The sequence below is a fragment of the Cupressus sempervirens genome, chromosome 3 (genome assembly GCF_028749045.1).
Source record: "Cupressus sempervirens isolate cs-2001-9-10 chromosome 3, ASM2874904v1, whole genome shotgun sequence".
NCBI classification, from domain to species: Eukaryota; Viridiplantae; Streptophyta; class Pinopsida; order Cupressales; family Cupressaceae; genus Cupressus; species Cupressus sempervirens.
The window spans coordinates 375,908,119-375,923,075 of record NC_143120.1 but is presented as its reverse complement, the minus strand read 5'-3'; the positions used below and the strand labels follow the sequence as shown (position 1 = coordinate 375,923,075).

The following is a 14,957-nucleotide window of genomic DNA, read 5'->3' as shown; positions in this document are numbered from 1 at the left end:
AAAATCTTACACACAAAATAATGTAAGTAGTTCTCCTCCTCTTCTTATGTTTTTCAAAAGCAATAAAACACTTGATAAAGTACTATACGCAAGCACCCAAGTTTGTACAAATTTATTATTTCTTGGAACAAGGAACTTTGAGAGCACTGTAGGCTCTATCCCTACGTCATGTCGGGCAATCTCAAGACCAAACATGAATCTGATCTGGCTAACAATCTGGAGAACCAACATAGAAAGCATCAATGAATTCAGACAAGTTTTACAAAGATATACTTTTATCAGATATAATCGAACAGGCATTTTTATTCCCAAAACAACTACAATGCCATATACTATTATCAGATACAATTCAACTCAAATATTTTCCCTAGAACAAAAAGCAACCCATATAATCAGTGATGTCCAAAGTAAACAAAATTTTCAATGGTGATTTCAATCATAAATCACTCTGTCTTGGTTATTTACAAAGAATCCAATTACAATTCAAGAATTCAAATAATTATCCAGTACAAACTAATTTTATCAACACTAATTTCTTTCTTCTTCCTGAAAACCCACTTGAATCACTCTAAGGTGATTGGCTATAGTTGTATAAATGCTATCAAGAATTGGATCAAGGCCATAACTATAACTACTTTAATAGGTCCTCAATACTGCTGAAGAAGATCAGGACCAAAATATTCAGAGAACATGAAAATTGGAAGCTGGGTTTCTTCAAAAACAGATGGTTGAATGCTGTTGTGCTGCTTCATTTGTGATGGAGGAGGAGGCCATAATGAAGAACATGAATTCTCAAATATCTGCAGTTTAGGGTTTTGAAGATTGGGAATGATATCAATACTATCCTCTCCATTTACACAAAGATGTTTAGGGAACTCCCCTCCTTCAAGTTCATTTAATATCTGGGTTCCATTTTCACTCATGCATATTGTATCATCCCATTCTTTCATACCATTTGTGATTGCCATTTCCAAATCTTGTGTTAAATTGTCAATAGAATCAGTACCCAAGTGGTGGTTGTTGCAAGGATATGCCATGTCTGACCCACATTGAAGATCCACTGGAGCAATGTCAATGGCGTCTATGAGAGACAGATCAAAGTCAAGTTCTTTTGAAAAGTGTAAAGCTGGAGATGCAGAAGTTGTAGCAGTAGATATTCCCTCATTAGAAAGTAGCTTTTTCTTGAGAGAAGTATGCCAGTAGTTCTTTATTTCAGTGTCTGTCCTTCCTGGCAAGTGCTTTGCTATTTCTGCCCATCTGATACATCCATAAACATTATATTAGGTTAACACTGTGGACCACCATAGAAAGAAGAAAGATTAAATTGCTTTTTAGTTTCCATTTGTATTGTAACCTGTTGTCGAGCATTGCATGAAGGCAAATGATTAGGTTTTCTTCTTCATTGGAGAAGTTTCCCCGCTTAATTCCTGGCCTTAAGTAATTCATCCACCTCAACCTGCAACTCTTTCCACATCGCTGCAATCCTGCAGAAATTACTATGCCTCTTAGAATCTAATAACAAACTGTAACACTTATGAGAAATGAAATCTTTACTGGTTTAGTTTAGATTATTTTCCATTAGGTATGTGATTACAAGAGTTCTCTTGTTTGTTGATTCTGATGATTAATCACTAAGTGCAATCTGAAGAAATATTCATAAGTTTCAGATATGTTCCGACTAAGACTGTAATTCTTATTTGCTCATTCTAATGAAAATTTATGAATATGATCAGAAGCATCGATGAAGAGAAACATTCATTTAATCTAAACTAGAAATATCCAAGCTCAAACTGTAACCATTATCTAATCTAGAAATAGCCAAGCTCAAACTGTAACTCTATATATACGAAGTGGGATGTTTTGAAGAATACTAGCTGCATCAACAATGGATCATAAAGTGTAATATAAAACATCCATGAATAAAACATTTATATAATCTTAAATAGTTTCTGGTTTGTTCATTGTGATGATAAATCATAGGCTATGATCAAAACGTCTATGAAGATCATGAACAATATTAGCACCACTGATGACTCATGAAGTGTAATCTGAAACATGAATAAAATAAATATAATCTTTAGATAGATTATATTTCTGGTTGTTCATAATGATGATAGATCATAGACTGATTAAAACATTCAAGACGAAAAATAGTCACATAACTTAATCTTGAATTATTCAAGCTGATACTCTACCTATAAGAAGCATCTATGATGAATCTTGAAGTGTAATTTGAAACTTTCATGAAGAGAAAAACCTTCAATAGGTTCAAACTAAAATTGTAACTGTTGTTTGTTCTTTAAGAAGTGTAATCTGAAAGATACATGAGGAAAAACATTCACAAAATCTAATGGAAAATCATTCAAACTGAGACTGTAAGTCTAAATGTATGAAGTGGGGTTATTATTGAATTACCAGCTCTGAGAGGAAGAGAAGACCAGCGGCCATGGCCATGAGAAGTGATGTAACGAATAAGTTTCATATCTTCTTCAGGAGACCAAAATCCTCTCTTTACAGGATGCTTCCCACAACAATTATGCGCTGTGTGGTGCCGCATCTTGCTTTAACTTTTTCTTTTACGCAACTTACTTAGAACAAAACCAAAAGCACGATTCTGACAGGTTGTAATAGCACCTTGCTATACTTCTATTGGAAACTATGTTCTCAGTTAAGGGAAAAAAAACCAACAGGGTTAGGGTTATGCTCTTTAAAGCTCCACTGAAAGAAGAATATGGATAAATTCCAGCACAGAAACTTAGGAAAGCAAAAACCAAATAAGTTTTAAATACTACTGAGCAGAAGAAGAGCACAAAACAAAACAGAAGTTTGTCAGAAATAAAGCAGAAATGAGGGAGTCTATTTGTTGGTGTGAAGCAAAGAAAGAAGCTGCAACAACAACACGCAAGGGGAAGCTCGCAAAAATCAACTTGGTTTGAAGGTAACCTTTTTCGTATTTATGGATTTTTAGGAAAGTTCAAGTGTGAAACGTCATTATAAATATTAAAAGTAATTATGTCTATGATTTCTTCATACGCCATCATAGATTCCAATGTGACAGTCCTAAGAATTGAACTCCCACCTATCTCCCATTTGCTCATCAAAATTAACGGTCGTTTACACGTTTTTAGTATATTGGCTCATTTCTTTTTGGGTTCAAAGGCCTTCTCCAATTTGTGTTTTCAATATTTGTTCATTACCTATAGTCAAATATAAAACTTTAACATCTATTTGTTTTTTCAATATTTGTTCATTACATATAGTCAAATATAAAACTTTAACATCTATGTAGTCAAAATATAGTCTATAGAAGAAATAGACTATTACTTTAGGATAAGATTTATAATATGGATCCTTTACAAGGATGTGGAGGTCTTTTGTTTTCCTAATCTTATTCTCTAAAAATCTTTTTACCAAAGTAGATAGTTCAAATATCTATAGATGGAGTTCACATAAGATTGTTTTACTCTGGAATATAATGCTTGTAGTTTACATCTTTTTAGTTTTATTTTTAATTCTTTTTGGAATTTTCTACTATACTCCAATTTATATTGTCAAATATTTTCCATCATATTTAAAATGTGACATAATAAAATATATTAAAACCTTTATTATATCAAACATAATGGGGTTGGACCTTTTTGTTCTAGTTCTTTTAGATTTCAAAGTTATTAGGTTTCCACAATCCATATGAATGTTCATGAAAGATTCTCCATTTGATTGTGTAAGTTTTTTTATCGTCAAGATTTTAGATCACTCTACAGGATCCATCATCCTGTTGTTGAATAAGGACTTTTCAAAGTTGATTTGAAAATTTTTTATAACAAAGTAGTGACTGAAACTTCTACATGCTTTACCCAAACAAGATATGTTTCACTCTAGAATAAAATGTTCATGACTTAAATGTTCTTCATATTTGCCTCATTATTTTGGTTTGACAACATATGTTAATTTATATTATAAGACTCAATTTAACTTATGTAGAATATAATGGAATAGAATAAATTTTAGTTATAGTAGGTAAGATATGATAGTATAGACCCCACTATTCTAACTTTTAGATTTGGTGAATGAGTGCTTCCCAAAGTTGATGACGAACTCTCTTATTTTCTTAACCTTATCCTCATTAAACAAATCTTAGATCAAAGTAATTGACCCCTTGTCTACATGCTCTTCCAGATAAGAATTGTTTCACTCTATAATAAAGTACTTGTTGAATTCAATTGTCTCCATCATGCAAAAGATACAAACTACAATATTCCCATCAAAGATAGTATGAGCTAGTTTATTTCACTTTTGAATAATTGTTTTTTGAATTCAGTTGTCCTTAATATGTTAAAGATACAAACTCCTTCCTTCCATTCTCCTCTAAACCTCTCCTATTCACCCATTTCACATCGAATATGATATGAGATAGTTTGTTCCATTGGAGAATGCTTCTTAAATTCAATAATTTCTTTACCACAAAGACACAAGCTCCATTCTTCCATTCTTCTTAGAACTTTTTTTCCGTCCACCCAGTTCAATTAAAAGATAGAATGAGCTAATCCTTAATTAAATGTTTTATTTTTTAACTTAATAAGATATATTTATCTCACCAAAACTTCATTCAATGAACTTGAATTATTGCACAAGAATCTCCTTATTTTCAAAAACTATTATCCAAACTCCTAATTCCATGATTTACCCAAATCAAAATAACATTCCCTTTCATCTTTTAATTTTTTCCTTTAACATAGACAGCCAACCCAACCCATGTATATGGGCAATCTCACCTTCAACCCCATAATAACATATCTAAGCAAAATATACTTACCCTAGTCAAGATAACATTACTTTTGTATCTTTCCCAACCCTTGTATATGGGCAATCTCACCTTCAACCCCATAAGAATATATCTAAGCAAAATATACTCACCCTAGTCAAGATAGCATTACTTCTGTATCTTTCAACTTTTTTTCAAGACAACCCTAAAGCATGTATCTAGACAGCCTCGACTCCAACCTCAAAAGCACAAATTTCCCCAATTCTTAATTGCGTCTCCAATCTGGAAAGCAGTGTACAATGTGGCCGTGCATAGAAACAACATTAAAGGTAGCAAAAGACCCGGATAATACTAAGACCAGACTTAGACTAGAACACCAACACCACTGCATACATACCTACATTCCCGTCAAATTGAGAACCCACATAGCTGTTCTGTTGATTTTGTGTCGGCCAATCAGATGCAGTAACAATCACGCGTCAATGACGTCGTTGTTCAGCCAAAGTACTGAAATTAATGTAATAATTGCTGATGTAAGCCCCTCGTTTAAACTCGATTTCAATGCGGGAGCACATGTTATCATCATTACGCTAATCTCTCGTAGTCATTTTATCGCAACAATCATTGATCCAAGTAAAATGAATTCAATTATCTTTTACAAATAGAAAATCGCCCCAAAAATAATCTGTTGCTTAAACTATACGTCATTGACAAGGGCGCGCCATGAAAGCAAATGCAAAAGAAATATAAAGCACACTTTTTTGTGTGGCCAGGGAAGCCATGAATAAACGTCATCAAAGCAATAAATTACCAAACAATTACTTTTCCGTAACATAAAAGAGGCAGAGCAGCTAATTTAAAAAAGGCCCAAAAAAGATTGTGCGTCAACCTCGAGTAGGTTGCGACTGGAATCTCAGATAACGATCAAAGAAATGGTATAAAAATAACATTGTTAAAATCTCTGAGAATCACACGACGACCCCATTTGTCTTTATTTCTTTACCTCCTGACCCACAAAATTAAAGTTGATGAGATGGATTGTTCCAATGCCACAATTTTGTCTATGCTCTTTCTCAGACGACATAAATCTTATTATCACACGACAGGAAAAATCTCGCTTTTGATATGTAAATAACGGGAATTACGTAGAAGGAATTCTTTTCTCTTTTTCTTCGTATGATAAAGATGTCAGTTTTGATTTGTAAGCAAGCAAAATACTTGTCAAATGGGATAGATTTGGATCGATGTAAGCAACATGTTTGTATACACTTGTCAATTAGTAAGCATGCAGTAATGTATTTGTTAAAGTCTATAGATCAAACAAGAGAGATTGTATAGACTTGCCAATGAGTAAGCATCATATTTGTCATGTTTAGAGATCAAATAAGATAGATTTGTGATGCACATGTTTATCATGTTTAGATATTAAGCGAGATAGATTTGTATGATGTATAGACATAACACTTTGTATGATGTATAGACATAACACTTGTCACAAATAGATACCAAATGAGAGAGATTTGTATGATGTATAGACATAATATTTGTCACAAATAGATATCGAATAAGATTGATTTGTATCGATGTGTCAATAAACAAACAAAACACTTGTCACCAATAGAATCCAAACAACATAGATTTGTTAATATATTTTGGACTTCTAGAATCTATGAATTTCAATTATTGTAGCTTCGTTTAGACTAGATTCAGTGTAACTATTTATATCAACATTTTAGGCCACACTTTATGATTCATGTAATTTTTTTCTCTTATACTTTTTATCATCCTCAAGAAGTATAATAGAAGTGATGAATCAATAAAGTTATTGTAAAAAATAGAAGTAGAAATCAAACATGTGGACATGTAGCAAACCATTTGTCACCAATAGAACTCAAATAAGATAGATTTGTATGAACGTATCATATGATTCCATTTCAGCCCAATCAAAATCTGACTAATAATTCATCGAAATACCAATAATATGATTCCATTCTAGCCCAATAAGAATCTGATTCATAATTCATTGAAAATATCAAGATTCAAAGGCTTGAATTCCATGAACTTAATTTAAAAATTCGGCATATTACTTTGATCTGCGAAAGAGTATATGTGAGAGTATTGTGAAGTCAAAAACAAGAGATTTTGTAGAGTGAGGGAAATCTTGTCCCAGATAAGATTGCTTTCTTGTGTCAAGTTAAAAGGATTTGTCTCCACTTTCACGCCATAGAATAATACATCAATGGCAAATCAGATGGACATATATCAGTAGCAAATGTTTAAACAATCTATTTCCAGATTATCTGTTTTGTTTTTTAATTGATTGTCAGTTATTGAAATATGATCTTTGTCTTCTTAAAGTTTCTGATGTTATTTACTCCAGCCAAAAGCATGGAACAAATACAACTATATGATTTTTAAAATAGGTGAAATATTATACTAATTGATTGTTTCTTTGATGGTTATTTATAATTAAATAATTGTTCTTTGTTTTATTGTGGTTGTGGTTAATATGTTTCAGTTAAATAATTATTCGTTCTTTGATATTATTATTTTAGGTAGTATATTTCTTTGTTTGTTGTTTGATTTCTTGTGATTAATATGTTCTTATTGGTTGATTACTTTTATTGTTTTTGTTTTATTAGGATTTCTTTATTTCTTATTTGATCATTTTTGTTGCTATGTACTATATTAAATTTGTTTGACAAAGTGAAAGGTTTGGTGTTCTTTTAATGTCTCTTATGATAATTTTCAGGTTGTATGATTTTAAAAATATGTGCAATATTATATTCTATTATTTTTTTTGATTCATTACATTTATTAAATAATTATTTATTATTGTTCAATGATGCTTAAACAATTTCTAGTTTGACTATTTTTTTGTTTTGTGTTTTGTTGTGGTTATTTTGCTTTTTATTTGACCATTTTCCTTTTTCGTGTTCTATTTTAGTCTAATGTAATAAAAGGGTTGGTATTGCCTCAAAATCCTCATTTTTAATCTACAATTAAAAGAAAATGGTAAAATCAAACTTTTGAAATTCTAATTTGAGACATTTGAAAAGAAAAATTAAGGCTTTGTCAATGGCCCCTTGGTTGGATGATGAAGTTGAAAGGTTCTTAATGAGTGCACCATAGATCAAGTCTTATTAAGTGCAATGTTTTGACATCTAAAAATGATGAGGTCGAGATCATACTTCGAGCAAATTAAGCAGAATGGATGCCCCTTAGTTCTTGGAGACTTAGCTAAAAAGGTTTAGTCTAAAGACTAATGTCTACAAGAGAAATATTAAGAATTTCTATTTAAATAGTTTTTAAATTTTAGATTACACTTTTTAAATTCAATGATAAGGTTAAATTTTTTTTATAGAATGATTGCTTCTTAGAAATTTAATTTATATAACTCATTTAGTTAAAACAAGGGAAGAGACATGCCTTCTAATTGTACATACATGTAAAAATATTTATAAAAAGTCAAAGGTGATTGTGATTCACAACTAATACATTATTATAGTGGTATATTTGGCATATTCATGTCATTTTGATTTAGTTTTATGTTAATTTTGAATGTACATTTGTAAAGAAATTGTATGTCAACAAGTAAACATTATTGTTTGAGGTTTGGAACATGAATTCATGCTTATTATTGTACACTTCCTACTGATCACACTTATCCCAATGCATTTGTTATTTAACACTCACTACCCACTATTTGGCATATGTCATTAGTTCTCACTACCATATATTCAAGTTCCTATTGTTAAGATTATCATTTGCTACCCAAGTTTATGTACATGCCTCTTAGAACTAATTCTAAGACACGCAACAATGAATGTCAAATTCAAATATCAAAAGTCAATTTTTATTTTTCTCACATCCTACACTTGTCATGCATTTGTGGTATGTTGCTAAAGTTTGATGTTTAAAGGCATTCAATACAAAAATAATTAAAACTTAAGGGTAAGAAGATGGAAATGAAAGAATAACTAGAGTTTGTGCTTCATTTTTTAAGGATGCACTAATTAAAATTGTTTCACCTATAATTATAACTACAATAAATGTACATCAAGTCCTAAAACATGAAATTTACAGAAGTAATTTTTTTTTACCATCTCAAGTTGTTTAGAATGCTCATGGAGAACATTTAATATTCTCTCATGATCCTCACTATCTTGTCCCTGCTTATGACATTCACATTGAGAATTTTTTGGATGGAGAGAAATGAAGATAGAAACTACTAGGTTGTTATATTTAAACACCTTATTGTTACGCTGAGAATTTAAAAAAAAGTGAATTCCATGTTGTACTATTTCTATTTTATTGAAATAGGCTCTCTCCAAAATAACTTGACCTGGACACCATAAATGTTTACAATATAATTAAAATAAATTTTGCATTTATTATCTATATATTTGAAACATAAAGAACAATTTATAGACCACTAAAGCATGTACAAACCTAAAGGAAATAACATTTTGCCACTTTCTTTAGATTCAATGAACTTAATCGTTTAAGTAACTAGTGCAACACAATAAATAGTAATTAACTCCTACATTTCTACGCTCAACAATCACTACAAAGACATTTCCTTTACTAAAATATGTACTTACACGCAAGAAAATAATTCAAAATCTATACACACATGTACTTAACTTTAATTAAATGCCTAACAATTTTGACCAATCTCAAAATGGAAATAATCAATAAAAATCAAAGGCATTCCATCAAAGTTTTCATCTTCCTCTCCAGTAACCATCTCTAGTGACTATATCGGTAATAACAAGTGGCACCAAATTTCATGCACTTACATATTAACATTCCTAGTTGATGCATTCATAATAGTTTTCAACAATGCAATGACAACAAAAATAAGAGTAATCCCTAGTGTATAGTGTCCAATTGTGAAAGTTCTTATTCATAACTGAATGTAGAGATCGTGTCTTTTCTATCTCTTGCAACCACATATAGTTTTTCTATCCACATCTGAAAACATTATATTTAAAATAAAGTTGAGACAAATTATGAATTTTATTTTTAAAATTTGAATATAGGACATGCAAAATTAAATGTAAAAATGAAAATATATATGTGTTATGTGTGCACACCTGTCACTTTAAAAAATACTCTATATTGTACCATTTGAATTATTATTGATGATGCGCCAACCTTGTTTGATGTAAAATGTTTCTTGCACCATTCGACACCATCACATGTACATTATCTATGTAAAAATTCTTATAATTTATTTGATACTTTCGTAGAAAATGTGTGATGCAAGCTTTGGAATACCATCATATTCACCTTTTCCATGTCCACTCTCAAAGAAACTCCATACATATGGTATGCTTTGATTCTGATGATATATACAAAGTGCATAAAATGGTATGGATGAGTTGAACTACATGTCTCACACCCATATGACCAAACATAATGTTTATCAACATTTATGCCTCCTTCTTTCAAATTTGCAAAATCTTCCTAAAGAAGTTTTCTACATAATGATTATCAGGTTCTTTAAATCACAACTTATATAAAAGTGATATTCTTTATTGATGAGTTCTACTTCAAATATGCTCTAAATACCATCTAAATCTATCTATGCATGATGATAACAAACATGTACCATAATTGTAACCTACTCTAAAAAATAGCATTAAGATTGAATGACCTTTTGATGAATAAAAGAATAGTTTATATCAAATAAAAAAACTGATAGAATCGTTCTAGGTGGGAAATTATCTCTCATTGTTTGGAATTGTTTTGCTTAGCATTTTGCAAAAAAATCATGATGAATGTATAGTTGAATCAAACTTATCAATTTCTCCATAAATGCTCGAATATTTATCTCCTCTTCAAATATTCTAAACTTTTGGATTTTTTCCCATTTTTTGTTTCATTCCTTTCATATTTGTAACGCTTGCAATTTATCATCTTTATCACATCAATATCTTCATTTTTCAAGGGTAAAAGATTCAAATCAATAAAATTTTCAAATATTCCATTTATGCAATTTAGTTAACCAACTAAATCATCTTCTTTATCATATAAAATGATTGACATGAACTGAGTTAATTTACTACGAGGAGCATTTTGAAATAAAAAGTATCTTCTACAACATTTCAGAAACATGATAGTAGAGGTTAGATTCAATATGATTACGATAATAATAAGTTTCAAACATTTTGTTTCTCCTCACATAATATGGCTTCAACATTTCAAATAATGTTTCCCAATCTTTATAATAGGATTTGTAATACAAAATAAGTCATAAATTCCATGGTGTGTTGCATCCAACCAATGTCTTTTACGATGTTCATATTTATTAGTTCTAGAACCATGTTTCTAATAACATCTCTAGAATTTGGTGAAGGACATGTATTATCATTCCAGAGTGATGTTACCAAATTCCAAATTCCCTATTCAATCCCATCACAATGAGGATCTCTACACATAATTGTCCAATTTCCTTTCAATGTGATATCATCTAAAAAAATTCTCCTCTTAATATATTTTGATATTGTTTTTCTACAAAAACCAACTTGAGATGAAACTAAAGATATTTGTTTATTTTGGGTAGAGTATTACAACATTTCCATGTCAACATAAATCTTCTTGTAATAGTCTTATCTTTAGTTTGAGATTGCTTCCCTAGAGAACTCAAACCTATTCAAACATTTTTATTAATATCACTTTGCATGTTAGATTATTTTCTCTTTTTTGATGTTGTGTCTGCACACAACAATTTTAATGACTCTCACAATTTTTTCCTGTAAGAACAAGAGAAAATTATTGGGCTTGTTTAAGTGTTTCAATATTATCAAATTTAGTCATTATTTTTCTTTCTATCACATTAAAAATCATCTTCTTAAAAATACTTAAGGGTTTAATATCAACAAGTGAACTGCATTTACTCGCATCCATTGCACTTGTCAATGTTCCAAGTTTCTATAATTGATTTATTTCTTTACAGTTTGAACTATTTTTATGTTCTCATTCATACTTATAGGAGAAACTAATATTGACCCTTCTCCAAGTTCCATTGCTTGGTCTTCTACACTATCTAATTTTGAACCTTCTCAAATATCAATTTGTTCAACTTGGTTTGATCCTCCTCGTTAATTGTATGCTTCATCTTGTAACTATTGGTTACAAGTTACATGCATGAAGAAAAATCAAATTAGAAAAAATTAAAGAAAATTGAGAATGAAGACATATAAATCCACATGTTCAACTTGGTTTGATCCTCCTCATTAATTGTATGCTTCATCTTGTAACTATTGGTTACAAGTTACATGCATGAAGAAAAATCAAATTAGAACAAATTAAAGAAAATTGAGAATGAAGACATATAAACACACATATGAATTTATTGATGCATACCTTATGTTTTCCTATATAGTCGTATGCTAATGATGCTTCACAATTTTTATGTTCTCTAGCCGTTGACATTTCTCTTGCTAATTTAGCGTGCCTTCCCTTTAGATTCCCCATGTCCATTCTTAAAGAAAACTCTACAAAAATTGATAGATCTACAATACACTTGTTTCCCTTATTAATTTTTTGTTTCAAATTTTCTATTCTAAAAGTGAATTAAAATGATTTAGATTATTTTCAAAATGCAAAAAACTCACTTGTATATACCAAAAAATGTAATTTTTTTTTTGAATGATCGATTTGGGGGTTCAAATGAACACCCCAAGAGAAAATTTGACAACATCAAAACTCTCTTATTCTAATTAATCTTTAAATAAGAGTTTGGTATGAATTTAAGTTCTCATATTTCTTCAATTAACCTTCAAATAAGTTTTATCATTTCAAGTAGTTTGATTCTTGTATTCTCGAGTTAGGTTTAATTATATCATTTAGGGGTTTTCTCTAATGCCTTTGAGTAGAGCTCTTGATAATATTTATGCACTTTAGCACATAGCAATGTTAGATACATTTAAAATTTAGAATCACATACATTAATTTAATTTTAATATTGGACATTCATAGAGTTAGGCATAATCCCTATATAGCCACACACACCCTTTTTTTTGTTTTGTAATTTCAAGTATAGATCCTCATAGAAATGAGAAATAAAAAATCACTAAGAAAATAGAGATAATGATCCTTCAAAATATTTAGTTAAAAATTACTTGGCCAAGAGGTCTCATGGGTACTATTGACTTAGTCAATGGATATTTGGGTTCCATTGACTTCCCTAATTTTTCTAGAATTTTGTAGAAGTCTAGTATTGACTTTTGGGAACCTAAATCTAAATAATGAAATTCTATAATTCACCAATTTGGACAAAAGTGCCCTGAAAAACTAGTGACATCCCAACTTTTTCCTAGATATATTTCAACTTTATTTATCAATAATTTAGAATATTTATATGTGTGTCAATTACTATCATTTATAGGTTGTATGCATGTTTCATCATAAAAGTACAAAGTTGTGTCACCTTTCTAGCTGACTTATTAGAGCACTTGAATTTGAGTATTTCTATCCAAAAGTCAATTTTATTCAAACATTTGATCTTGAATGAGACGGATTGACGACTGAAGGATTTTTCGCTCTGCTAGGGTTTTCTTGCTTCATGCGAACTTTCAATTTTTTTTGCATACGACCTTTCGCTTGCACTCCCCTTATGTCGGCACTTGTCATACCACATTTACTACGAGAGCTTTAGGTTAGGATATAATGGCTATGGCCAGCGGTGAACCAGTTGTTTCTGGTGTTCACGCTGCTGCTTCAAACTGCCATGGCGCCGCCACCGAACAAATGCCCGCGCAAGTTTGTCCTGAAGGTTTTCCACGAGTTAATCCTGATATTGTCCTTCCTTTGCAAGAATTTGATGTTGCATGTGACTGGTTAGAACAACATACCTTGATAGAGTATTTTTTTGGTAGGACTCCCCCTAAAGCTATGCTCAGAGAATGGGTCAACAAAAGCTGGACTCCTCATGGCGTCCACCTTGACACTGTGCAAAACCTTACCAAAGGTTTTTTTTTATTTTGCTTCGCTAACTCGTCGCAAGCTGACGCAGTTTTTACCAACAGCCCTTGGTCTGTGCATTCCTCTCTGCTTGTTTTTCAGAAATGGTCCCGAGACTTCTCTTTCTCAAACGATAAAAAGCTTAGGGTTCCTATTTGGGTCAAATTCCCAGGTCTACCCTTGCCCTGCTAGCCTTTTATTGAGTCTATTTCCCAAGCCCTTGGCAAAGTTGTTACCAAGGAGCCAGAGAAATGTTTTAATGCTCGCCCTCAGTAGCGTGTTTGCATTGAAGTTGATCTTTCTAAAGATCTCAAGGATTCGGTGGAAATCCAGATTGGTGCTCAAACCTTTGCACAGAAGGTGCTTTACTTGAACCTACCTAACACCTGTTATAGGTGCCAGCCTACGGAACACAAGATCAGGGATTGCCCTTTGGCCACGCCTAGGGTCAAACCCCAGCCTAAAGTGACGCCTGTCAAGCAGGTCGAAGGAAAAAAAGAAGAATGGGTTACTATTGGGCGCAAAGGAAAGCCTGCCTTGAATCCTTTGGCCCCCAAGCCATCCTATGCGACCGTTACCGCGATTCCTCCTGCTTTCGTCGAAGTGTCAGTGCCTGCTAGCATGGAGACGCCAGCGGCTTCTGTTGCACTGGTTTCAGTTTCGCAGGTTTCAAACCCTGTTGGCTCACAGGGGATTAAGGTAGCCGCCAGGACCTTGTTCTTGGCTGGGGCTCATTCTCCTCTTGTAGTCTCTTCCATAGTACTACCAGCAACAAGGAATTCTCGCAGTCCTCCTGGACATGCGGAGATATCAGGGGTCAAACGACAGGCTGTAAGTCCAGAGGATTTCCCATTTGACTTTCACCCGATTTTTACCTTTTTGCAGAATAGTTACTCCTCTCTTGAGGACAAGGATGATATGGAAGAGTTTTCATGAACTTCCTCTCTTGGAATTTTTGAGGTCTTACAGACCTCCCCAAAAAATTTTATGTCTGGGATACCCGTCATAGACTTGGGAATTTAGATTTTCTTTGCTTGCAAGAAGTTAAGATTTCTAGTTTCATGCTTTCTGCTGCATGCCGCGTCATTTGGCAGGATAGTGTCATGTTTTCTTCTCAGCATGAAGCTGGCTGAGGTGGTGTAGTTATTCTCCTGTCACCTCGCCTTCATTTTGCTATTATTTTGCACAGTTCTGACCCCACACACCGTATTATTTGGCTTTT

The 14,957-nt window shown here is 32.0% G+C and overlaps 1 protein-coding gene and 1 long non-coding RNA gene across 3 annotated transcripts in view; one reads left to right on the top strand and one right to left on the bottom strand.

The window, feature by feature from the left end:
• Window positions 1–417: 417 nt before the first annotated feature.
• On the bottom strand, window positions 418–2,557 carry LOC149566561 (transcription factor MYB30-like). 2 transcript variants are annotated; one of them, XM_089819867.1, is made up of 3 exons: window positions 2,416–2,557; window positions 1,355–1,484; window positions 418–1,257 (listed from the first exon to the last, which is right to left on the bottom strand). In XM_089819867.1, the coding sequence occupies exons 1-3, from the start codon at window positions 2,555–2,557 to the stop codon at window positions 648–650; spliced, it is 882 nt and encodes a 293-aa protein (XP_089675993.1). In that variant the 3' UTR covers window positions 418–647. The 2 variants fall into 2 exon arrangements, with proteins under 2 accessions (XP_089675993.1, XP_089675994.1); XM_089819868.1 differs by lacking the exon at window positions 2,416–2,557 and adding an exon at window positions 2,196–2,356.
• Window positions 2,558–2,801: 244 nt separating this feature from the next.
• Window positions 2,802–14,957, top strand: part of LOC149566560 (uncharacterized) — a 70,917-nt gene continuing 58,761 nt past the window's right edge. The window contains exon 1 of the long non-coding RNA XR_016362219.1: window positions 2,802–2,938. This is a non-coding gene — a long non-coding RNA (uncharacterized LOC149566560). The remainder of the gene's footprint in view (window positions 2,939–14,957) is intronic.